The sequence below is a fragment of the Apaloderma vittatum genome, unplaced genomic scaffold (genome assembly GCF_000703405.1).
Source record: "Apaloderma vittatum isolate BGI_N311 unplaced genomic scaffold, ASM70340v1 scaffold9707, whole genome shotgun sequence".
Taxonomy (NCBI): domain Eukaryota; kingdom Metazoa; phylum Chordata; class Aves; order Trogoniformes; family Trogonidae; genus Apaloderma; species Apaloderma vittatum.
Window position 1 is genome coordinate 97,113 of NW_009727839.1, and position 12,115 is coordinate 109,227.

At 36.0% G+C, this 12,115-nt stretch overlaps 1 protein-coding gene across 1 annotated transcript in view; it reads right to left on the bottom strand.

Moving 5' to 3' along the window:
* LOC104277253 (dynein heavy chain 5, axonemal-like) overlaps positions 1 to 12,115 on the bottom strand; it is a 126,283-nt gene that overhangs the window by 65,466 nt on the left and 48,702 nt on the right. The window contains 10 exon segments of the mRNA XM_009873837.1: positions 74 to 220; positions 2,288 to 2,441; positions 3,671 to 3,778; positions 4,572 to 4,706; positions 5,377 to 5,571; positions 6,146 to 6,333; positions 7,884 to 8,062; positions 8,823 to 8,995; positions 10,331 to 10,555; positions 11,171 to 11,383. Of these exon segments, the coding sequence (XP_009872139.1) occupies positions 74 to 220; positions 2,288 to 2,441; positions 3,671 to 3,778; positions 4,572 to 4,706; positions 5,377 to 5,571; positions 6,146 to 6,333; positions 7,884 to 8,062; positions 8,823 to 8,995; positions 10,331 to 10,555; positions 11,171 to 11,383 (1,717 nt within the window).

The following is a 12,115-nucleotide window of genomic DNA, read 5'->3' on the forward strand; positions in this document are numbered from 1 at the left end:
GCCCCTGCTAATGTGCTTTAGAGAAGCATCCTGCAGCTTGTTTTGTTTTAGAGGGAATTGTTTTTCATTATACCTTTCTTGGCTCTTAAAGTTTTTCTCCAGAGTGTCGAAAATATTCCATCTGTCCAATCATTCGTTGCCACATCGAGACGACCAAACATTTGTGAAGCAGTTATAGCTTTAGGATTCATTCTCATTTCACGATGTGGCTGTCCACAATCTATGAAGACAGTTCATCAGTTAGTTCTGGTATTTCTTTTCAACAGAGAACTTGGACAAAATCAAAATCATCACATCCAACTGCATGGTTTAATAGGCATTCACCGTTACAGGAAGCTGTGTATTTTACTTAAATCACTCGTAACATCAATATTAATTAATTGGAACCATCAATATTTAAAGTAGAATAAAGTTCTGAATTCACACTTCATAAATTCATCAGGAACAGATGAGCAGCAAGATGAAATTTATCCAAGGTTTAGTTCAGCATTTTGAAACCTTATCAAACAATAGAGCTTTAAAGGCCTTTGATTTGGATGCACTTTATTTAAACCAAATGACTAAGTACCGGACAGATGCTCCAAGTGATTGATCGTGGGGTTTTTTTTGTTTGCTTTCACTATTGTGCACCTGTATACATCTTGCAACGGGCGAAGGATACGATATGGGCATATCCCTGTGAAGTCTCTCAGGCAACTAAATTCTGTCTAGCTGTACCATAATTATATAACTTTTCTATTTACCTCATTAACAACAGCTTAAAAGCTCCTATACAAGATGTCTTTAGAAAATCAAGTATTGAAACTTAGTAAGAAGCCACTAATAAGACGTTGAAAGAAAGAGCTAAAAAAATGGCTTATCTTCAAATCTTAATGTTATGACCTGAGCTTTCTGGATGATGACTCAGATTCACCAATTCCCAGGCCAAGAATCAACACCAGGCATCCTAACACCACTTTTAGACAACAAGGAGTATTAATAACTAACAAAGGTGGGCCTTAATCGTTCACTTCCTGCTCACATCAACTAACAATAAAGGAAAAAATACTGGGAACGTGTCTAGGAGATGGGGCCTCTGAGGGAATTACTTCTCCCTCTCCTGGCTTCAGTTTTTTTGTCTTTTGCAGCCATAGTTCCAAATCCTACCTGCCCCGACACTCCCACCAGGGCACGGATGGGGCAGGGGGCTCAGGAAAGTGTTGAGTCACTTCCGTATCAACACGACAGGCACGCAGCAGGGGCTGTGGCCAGTTTCAGTCTGGAAAAGGCCCAGACTGTTTGAGACATCCATTTAGCAGTCCCTTACACTTGATTATAAATGGAGTTCACTAACATGTAAGATAGAAGCATGGCAAGTCTTGTAGTTTTACATTTCATGAGGTTATATGCCCGAAGATCAGGTAAAAAAACAGGATTGTGGTGGTTTTAGTAGCAGTTCATATCTCAGTGCTACAGAAATATAGGAAAATAATGTAACACAAATATGTGTTCCTCTTGCTTTTATTTTTTTCCTAAATGGAACAGTCATTTATGCTGCCATGCAGAGTTCAGTGTTAAGCACACTAAGGTACTGCATGCATGTAAGACTGGCTGAACCATTTTTTACAGAAAATATCAGTTTCTGAAAAACTGTATAAGCAGCCTACTGAAATGGGGTAACAAAAGCTTACCTCAAAAGAGATGTTTTTTCTCCCCCAGCTATGAGCTTTTAATTTAATAAGATCAAGCAGAAGTTCTTCCACTAATACTTTTGTTTAGAAATGTAGACTGGCTGCACACACTCCTCAAGTGTGCAGCCAGGACATAAAATGAACACTCTCAAAGACTTTGTCACCACCTAAACCATGAACTATCTCCTAGCAGCAACAAATTATAGAATTATTTAATTCTGCAGATAACAGTTGAATTGGGTTCAAAAATGACCAAAACACTTATGGTTACGGGAAAGTTTCAGCATTACCTCAGACAAACCTGGGAGATGCTTTAGTCACTTGTCCAAATAGTCTACCTAGACAGGACTCCTCTTTCTCAGTTTTTGTAGAATAAGAACTTCTGATAAAAGTATCATAATATGGAAGGTAGGTTATGTATTATATGACTTTGAACGTCAGGCACTTCTAAGCTTTTGAAAGATACTACCACAATAACGAGTATCACAACGCAAAATGATTCTTCCTGTAATATATTCTCATCATGAAGCCACTGAGGTTTTCTATGGCAAAAAACCCCATGGTCTCTATAGTACAACAGTTTAATGACACTTTGCAATATAAATACTCACACATACCTGTCATGGCTTTCATTAAAGTGTGGATGCAAACAGTTTTTCCTGCACCACTAGGTCCTAGTGTCATCAATCCATGCCTTACTCTCTGGATTTCAAAAAGTTGAATAACTTTCAGTTTCCAAGGAGGATGACAAACAAGTCCAGCTTCCTCCACCTATAGATAGTGACAGAAATCCAAATCTATTTTAGTGCACAAGATATTGTGATACTTTAAGGAGGAAAAAAAACATAAAAAATTGTCTTCAGCACAAGATTACACTATTTGCAAATGTTTTGTTTATATAAAAAACTGGAAACAGAAGGAATATTTGGTATTCAAACGTATTCAGAAAATCAAAGAAGATGAACCATTTTTTTTCATGTTATCTCTTCTTTGGGTTAAAAATCATTTTAAGGAAAAGCGAAGAATTTTAGAAACACTCTTGCTAGCAATGCCTTTCACAGCCACACATCAGAAACAGACTCTCAGAACAGTTGCCTTTTTATGATGATGACTTGTGTATCTAAATGCTTACAATAGCCATTTTTTTCTGTAAAAAATAATGGGCTTTTGTTAAAAAAGTTGACACATTATGTCTGGCTTCACGGATCACCAATAGTAGAGCTATGAAAACCATTTTATTAAGACCTCTTTTTAATTTATTAAAAAATGACACTTTGAAACATGAGATTCAAGTGTTTTATAGTTTCTTCTAATAAAAAGCTTAATTTGTTAGGAGCTTTTTAAGCTAATTGTATAAACTACAGAAAGTAAAACAGTTTAGTAACTGTTAGCTGATAATTCAATTCTTCCTTGTTAGGAAAGCCAAAAGCAGAACTCTTTACTTGAATCTAATCATATTAAATATAAATAAATGAAAAGTCATATATTCAAATTCTTCAGAAATGCACTTCTGGTTTTCTTTTTATTTTCCAGTTTTTATTTCCTTATTTAAATTGTAGATAGCTATCTGAAGAGTTATTGAAATTCAGGGGAAATATTTAATAGAGGTGCTAATTTTAGTGTAAATACTTCATTAGTCTTCTATATCCCACTGGTTCTTAAGCTGGCTGTGTTGAAATGTTCCAAAAGATTTAATGGGACATAAAAAAAAGGAAATGCCATTTTAGGTAAATCTTTTCTCAAGCTCATGTTCCAATTGTTATATTAAATCCTGGGTTACATAAGGCAAGCATATATACATGCATTTTTCAAGCTGGGCACCACAAATGACTCACAAGAATACCACAGGACACTGCAAGCCAACATTATGGAAAAAATTCACCTTCCTTTAAATAGTAAAATCTATTATTACCAGCTGGGTAGGTTCAACATCAATAATTTTCTTAGATGCCATGTTGTGATAGTTACACCACAGGAGAACAAGCTGAGAGGAACATTACCTGTTTGTCAATGGCAGCTTCCAGTTCAGGATAGTCTACTTTGTCAAGCTGGATATCTGGAAACAGATCTTCAATCAGACTCAGGAATAAGGGTTCATCTTCATCAATCTAGTGGAAATCGGGGAGGGGGAAACGAAACACAGTTTAAAACCTATTTTACTTATTCTAGCATCTTTAAATCAATCTCTAACTCTTGCAGAGTCAACTATTTGAAAACATAAGGAATCTTCTATAACGAAACTTCTATGGCAGCCCTCTAGGTTCTAAACAATAGCAGGACACAAGAATGAAATCATGTGATGCTTCCAATAATCCATATCCATATGTTGCTGGAAATAAGCCATTAACATACAGGCTGAATTTTTTAAGTAGACTTTAGTAATAACATTTCTACAAACAGTAAATTATTTGTCTAAGGTATAAAACAATGTAATCAAAGAGAAGAAGTATCATAACAATGGAAGAGATTTTCTTAGCTATTTAAGACAGATGAGATCATACTCATTACTATGAGTAACAATTATTTCAAAAGAGTGAGTAAATATGTCAGGGGTTCTAGAGAGGTTACTACATAGACTTTTTTCTATAGGTAGCACAGGAAATACATAAATAAATCTCTAAACAATTCAAGGTGCTGTGGTTTAACCCGGGTAAGCAGCCAAGCACCACACTGCCCCTTGCTCACTTCCTTTCCAGCCCCATACAAGGTACAATGAAGATTAACTCTGTTGCAGCCAAAACCAGTACCTAAGATCATCCAGAAAATGGAACGTTTCGAAGCTAGCTTCTCTGTAAAGCCTACATCCAATCTTCTAGTGATCAACTTAAGAGATCTAAACTGTATTTCCAAGAAGAAACACGTAGTTCCAAAGTGCAATTTAATTAATTTACCAGAACTTACTAGTTTAGACAGGTTCATGTCTCTCAGTACACGCATGACAATGGTAGATTCAGTGTCTGCAGGATTTGTTCTTTTTGCTGCTCGTAATGTACGTAGCACCGACAATATATTCCGCAAGCCAAAATCATAATGCACCTAGAAGATATGCAAAATTGAGGAAAGGTTTCCCTGAGTTAAGAGGGATGAAACAATTCTTATTTATCATTTAAGATACAGATTTGTACGAGAAGCCGTACATGGGACATAAATGCCTCCTAATATCCAAAAACTAGTCTTTCACTGTCTCACTATGGGCAACTTCAGTCTCCACCTCTGCTACGATCTACTAAACTGTAAGGTGTGACAGAAAAAAAAGAAATGTAATCACAAGTCTTTGAACCAAGATAAGGTTCCCAAGGACTATTAAGAAATAAACTAGCAGTATTATTTTGAATTCTGTGCGGACTTTGGAAACTGACTTTAGTTCAGAAACAAGCCCAGGCAGCACAAATCAAATGCCTTTCAATCCACTCTATAAGACCGATTAATACATAAGCCCTTTATTTGCCTCAGTCATCACCATTCATTAAAGTTAAACCTTGATATTAAGTAGTGCTCTGAATGACAGTCCCATTCTTGTATAGATAAGCCATGGCAGAAGTTAATTCTCCAGGGCAGCAGAGGGTTGCACTACTAAATTGCAAGTATCATTTAGCTTACTTAGTGAACGTGAACTTTGCCGTCTTCTTCACATAGATACTAATAATTTGTGACATCATATATAGTTTTTCCCTAAGATGATTTTTCCTCATATGAAAATAATCACCTGCTTTGACAGTTGTTCTTCACACAGCTTATACAGTGTAAAGAATTTCCTTGCCAATACAACATTATCAATGAAACCACAACTAGCCAACTTGACACGAATTATGATTTGACGATCAGGAACCATCATAGCCACTGAACGGAAGTTAATCTTTAAATTTTCAGGAAGTTCTTGCCGTCCAGCATATCCTGGATTCTAGAGAGAAGAACAGATTTTGAAGTCGACTGCCCCTTCCACAAAGAGAAGAATCAGCAAAGAAATGTGTAATTTACCTAGATAAAATTAGCTTTTGGGCTTTAAATCATATGTAAGAATGAGTTGCCATGCATATTACTAGCATATGTCTGCAGCATTTTAGCCTCTCTTATATCTGTGCGGTATGAAAAATGTTCAACCTAAACACTTCAAACCTGCATTTGTTTTATAGGTTCTGTTTTTACTGGCCCCTTCTAACCTGTATTTCTACGGCCATTTTTCTGTACTTGTAGGCAAAAGCATGTTTGGGCAATTAGAATGTAGCATGCAGAAATAATCTGACATTGAAATAAGAAATTGTATTTACAGTGCTGGTTGTAGTTGTAATTGCATGTGCTTGATGTCACTGAAACAAGACCCTGCAAACTGTTTTTTAGTAATGCTCAGTGTTCTCAAATGACATGAGTTCTAAGAGCTGAGTGACATAAGAGTCAGCACACACATTTAGCACATCAGGTTGGAAGTGATTATAGTACAATCATCGCTAGATATTAGCAACCCACTGAATACCTACCATAGTAAGAAATATGCCAAATTCTGAATTCATTTCCACGTTATCTCCATCCGTAAAAACAAAGCTTTTTTTACATTCCTTCTTACACGTCAACACAATTGCAATTTGTTGTGCAGCTACTGATAGTACTGGTAAATCAATACGATTGAATTCATCGAAGCAGCCCCAGGAGCCAGACTGAGCAAGTCCTTAAAAGAGAAAAGCAAATAAGCATCTGACCATTATGATGGCAAGCCTTTTTTTGGTGCAATTCATAGGCCAAAAATCAAGTTAATCTACCTCAAAAAAAAAAGTTTATTTTTGAGGGTTAGGAAATGGAGAAGGACAAGAGTTTAATTCTTGTTCAAGCAACAATTCACAAAGTTCCAACAGTTCTCAAGTTTGTCTAGGACACTACATCCTTCGATTTCTGCTCCTTCTCCTAAGTATCTTAAAAGGTTTTTCTGTTCCTCCCTACTCCCCTAAAAAATTCCTGAAATAAGTCTATGAAAATATGATGGGTTGTCTATTGCACAGATTTAAATTAATAAAGTTGCTTTCACCTGGAAAGAAGTTAGGGGTCAGTCTGTACCAGAACTGGATTCTTCCTCAAGTATTTTGGTGGGGAAAAAAAACACATAAAGTGATCAACATAGTCACTTGCAACAATACAAGTGTCAAATACCTCCATTTAATCTTTAATTTAACATCAGCCATAACTGTCAGGTACTAATTTCAGGTGCCTAAAAAGAAATAATGTCATCTTCATCTAACTCCAGTCAGTTGTGCCAATTGTTTGTTACATGTATAGCGCTATTCACACACTTCCTTCAACTGATAAGAACTGTGACATTTGAAGGAGACATGATACTGATATAAGAATCCAACATATTCCATCAGTTTGGCAATACATTTTACATTTTTTTCTTTTTGTACTGGCAGTCCCCTTTGATTATTTTAAGTGGGGTTTTATATCCTTTCATAAACTGTCTTATGTTATCAGACATTTCTATTTCTTGAAGACAATGATGCAAATGCATATTACATTCATAAGAGTAATTGCTTGTATTTATTAAAAGGCTGAAAAAACTGCCTGCTGATTATTTGTTGACCTTGTTTTATAAAGTCCATAGAATCCTATAATCATGGAATATCCTGAGTAGTAAAGGACTCATGAGGATCAATAAATCCTGACTCCACACCGTGCTACCTAAAAGTTAAACCAAATCTCTGAGAATGTTGTCCAGATACTACTTGAACACCGACAGGCTTAGAACCCTGACTACTTCCTTGGGAAGCTTGTTTCAGTGCTTGACCATGTTCTCAGTGAAGAATTTTTTTCCTAATATCCAATCTGATCTTCACCTAATGCAGCTTTAAGACATTCCGTCACTTCCTATCACCAGAAACCAGAGAAAAACAATCAGGACCTTGTAGAGAGCAGCGAGGTCACCCCTCAGTTTCCTAGTTTCCTTTTTTCTAAGCTGAACAAACCTAGTACACTCAACTGTTCCTCATTAGTCATGCCTTGTAGTTCTTTCACCATCTTTGTTGTTCCTCTTTGCACCCATTCTAATATTTTTATATGATTCTTACATTGTTGACTCCAGAACCACACAGTACTTTAGATGAGGTCACTCCAATGCTGAGAGTAGTGGGACAATCAGTTCTTTTGGCTGGTTAGTTATACTGTGCTTAATGCACCCCAGGACACAGCTGATTGTTTTGGCCAACATCTTACCTTTGGTCCACATCTTACCTTTGAAGATCCTCCCAAGTCCTCGGAAGTCCATCTGGTCTGAACAGTTGAAGACCACTACATATTTTCCAAGGCACCGTCCCATGTCTTTGATGGTTTCAGTTTTTCCAGTTCCTGCAGGTCCTACAGGTGCTCCACCCATGTTCATGCCTAAAGCTTGAGCCAAAGTGATGTAACATCTAAAAGGCAAGAGGCTGCCGTCACATACTGGGCTGCAGCACACAATTTTCTGTATAGTGATGGAGGAACTTACTCAAGAGTGTTACATGAGGAAGGTCTGATTTAAGGAGACAAGGAAACTGCTGAAATGACACACCTCTAATGAAAATTTAAATCAGTAGGAAGGAAAACCTTTTATTCAGTGTCTGATGCAGGCAATATTAAGGTTCATCTCCATACATAGAGTGGAGGAACAGCTAATAATCAGTAATCAACAACCTGAAAGATCACAATAAGGGTAGAAAGCAGATACAGAGATGCTGCTTAATCTAGTTCCTGAATTACTTTAACTGAAGGAGCTCTGAACTATACTATACCGTGGAGTGTAATAAAAGACAGCTCACATTTCCTTTCCTCACTTACCTTTAAAATGTGATCATACAGCACATCCCATTTTCATAAATGAAACTTCTATGTGTGATGCAGTAAAAACACCAACTAACAATTATATCTAAAGAGAAGCTCTAGAATTTGCTGTATAGAATAATTAAAGAAAAAAAAAAAGCTATCTAGTGCCCTTATTTTGCTAATGATGGCTCACTATTGTAAGGCACAGAAAAAAATATTCATGTATTCTGTGTAAAATTATTGACTTTGACACGACTGTGAAGGATAACCTCTGTAGACACCCATTTGAATCCAATAGGAATGACTAAATTGCTCTTGTAAAACCATAGGTTTGGCATCAAAGAATAAAGTAATAAAATCAGTCTTTTTCACCTGTCTGTAAGAGGAGTTATGACAAGCCTGTCAGTACAGCCCAAGAACTCATTCTGGTATGTGAAACCCACATCAGTGATCTTAATCATCATTTTATCAGAGTCTTCATTAAAATAAAATCTACATTGCTTCAGCCACTCAAAGTCTGTAGGGCTCTTGATACGCATGCAGCACTAAAAAGAGGAGGGAAAAAAGCTGTAGTATTCATGGTTAACATTTACTTTTGAATTTATATTACCTCATAAGTAGTACTGCAAAGGCAGCACTGTCACTGAAAGGCATAAAGAACTGCTAGTAACAACAAGAATAGTGGAGACTCTATCTTGATTTTTACCACAAAAAATGTTAATGTGTTATGCTGTCCCTGAAACTGACACTAAGGCACAGGAACTTCAGGCCTCAGATGAGTGTTTTAAAATTCTGAATACAAATGAACAGTCCATAAGCCCCAAGCAAAAGTCATTACATTAGGCTAATATTAAAAATGCCATTTCTTGTACTCATCTCTACCCTTTTATTTTCACATGCTTCAGTAGGAAGCACATAGTGTGATATCTGATTCTTTAAAAAGTCACAAGAATCATACAAAAACACATGCACATTGGTAAAAAGGTATTTCAAGACAGTGTCAAATACTAGTCAAGAAATTCAAAAATATGTCCCACGGGTTGTATTTAAAAATTATACTTTATATAAGGCGATTGTAACTAGAAGCAGCTAGTTCTGCAACGAAAACACAGATGCCTGCCTATCAGCAGTAATTCTTTCCTCAGACAGTTTAATTTCAGAGTCAGGTCCAGAGCTTCGTATACATAAAAGGGAATGCTAGTTTTTCAGTTTGATTGTTTAAGCAGTAAATGCTTCCATGTTCCTAATTTTAGTATCATATGGCAGCATGAGACAGTGTGAAGTGAATAAACATATCTCTAAGTAATAATTACATTTAGTGTTACGGTGGTGTAGGGCTGTGGGTTGGACGTGTGATTTTAAGGTCCTTTCCAACCTAGGTGTTTCTATGTACGCTATTGAAACTAGAATAGAGAGCACAGCAGCTTCAATGAGCTTCAAGCTTTTTCCTGTACTATAACTCTACATACTTTCTCTTTACTCCTCAAAACTAACAATGTAGACAAGAAAAGGACAATTACTTGTAGCACAACATATGGCGAAAAAGCAGCTCCTAACTGGTCGTGAGACAGTGGCATCTAACTGAAGTTGGCCAACACAAAGCATTATAATATTGTGCTACAGCTGCTGGAGGGGGGGGGAAAGACAAAAAAACAAACAAAGGTAACAAATCACTTAGTTATTTAAAGTGAAATTAAGACATGAACTGAAGCAATGTCAGCATTTTTTCTAATACTCTATGACACATAATCAGTCCTGAAATTAAACGTTTAGCATAAGAGGCCGGAGATCATAGGTATAGAAACATCTTCTTTTTGTCCTTTCATGTTGTTTTGCATGGAAAGCACCTCATAATTCATTGTAAAGTTTTTGATACTTACCAGACCATCAAAAATGTCCCTCTGATGCATGTGAATAGTGATTAACGTTTCATATTTAACTCGCTCAACTGGGCTGAGGTCTTTTGTTGTCATATTTATCAGCATGTTTAGAAGATCCAGGAAAAACTGGTTCGTCTTTCGCATAATTTTTTTATCATATCTGGCATTAGTCAAAGCTTCTTCTGAGTCTCTTGTCCAAATCATTTGGATCCCCAACAATCCAACCTTAGGAAACATAAAAGTATATGCTTCATAATCTTTTCTCTTTCACCTAAAATGTACATTCACAGACACAGATAAACTGAAGAAATGGCTCTGCAGTTATTTGTAGAAAATGATTTTTTCATACATCCATACAGGGGTCATTAATCCTATGCTTCTGTTTTATGTGTCCCAACTCATTTCATAAGCACATGGTTAAAGCCACAGTTCAGTCTTATAGATCCTGCCTAGAGTGCACTGGTGATAGAACTGTTCACTGTAATATAGAGCAGATATATAAATACTGTATATCATTAATAGTATTTCATATACATAATTAATAACTAATCAGTGAATAATTACAGAATGTAAAGAATGGAAAGAAATAGTGTTAACTCTGTTGCATTAATTTATTGCATTTGGCATTATTTTTGTAATAGAGCTCCAGGGTAAGTTTTCTTCTTTTGGTTTCAGATATGTAAAGCGTAACTTAAAAGACTGAGGTGATTAAGATAAATTTAAATATCAGTTTTGCATTTATAACACTGGTTCTAAATTTGATTGCAAAGACAAGACAAAAAAAATTCAATGTGCTACTTATCTGTGAACTGTTCTGCATTGATTTAATGATGATATTACCTGGGCTGGGTAAGTAGAAAAAAATTCGGTCAGCTGGAAATTAGTTTCCTGGATGTGTGCAGCTGCCTGGCGAATAATATGATGCACTGACAGCTGGGATTCCTTCAGCAGAGCGTTGAGCCAAACTTCCACATTACCTTCAGCCATTATAGGTCTAGTCAGCTCTACTGTCTCACCCTCTCGTGAACAAATCGACAGTATACGATCATATATCTAATAAAACCAAAGCAAGATCATTTTGTGTTTGTAGATTTATTCTTATCTTTATCCCAACTGTCTGATTCTTATGCCATCACTCCGCTAAACTCACTTACGTGACTAATAAATTACATCAACCTGGTAAGTGAAATGCAAAAACAATTAAATCATTACTTTTTGGTGTGCAGAAAGGCTTTAAAAAACCCATTGTCATCCAAACAAGAAGACAAACCTCCACACACTGACAATTTTTGAATTTCATTAAGTTTCATGACATCATCCATTAAGTTTCAATGACATCATCCACTTTCCAGTCATATTAGAAAAAAACCTTTTCCATTACTGGTTGGTTAATACCCTAACAAAATTTACAGTTTTATAATCACAAATAATGGAAACACAAAAGTTAAGGAATATAGTAAATCAAATAAATTTCAAACACATGGGGAGGTAGTGAATTTTTAAAAAAAAAAAAGTATACATACACATATCAAGGATAACTCAGGAAGAAGAGAGGGTCTAGATGCACGTTTTTACAAACAAAAAAAAAGAATGAAAAAATATAAATATAGGCAATCTAAAGACACAAATGTGCTCATAAAGAATCAGAAGCTTATCTGAGAGGACGCTAGTCTATATTAAGCCACAGAAGATACTTCAGTACCTTGGTGGGTTTTTTCTGAAGCCCAAGTATTAGTGCAAATTTTTGTTTGTTTTGATGTTCTATATAAAGCTTTCCTACTAACT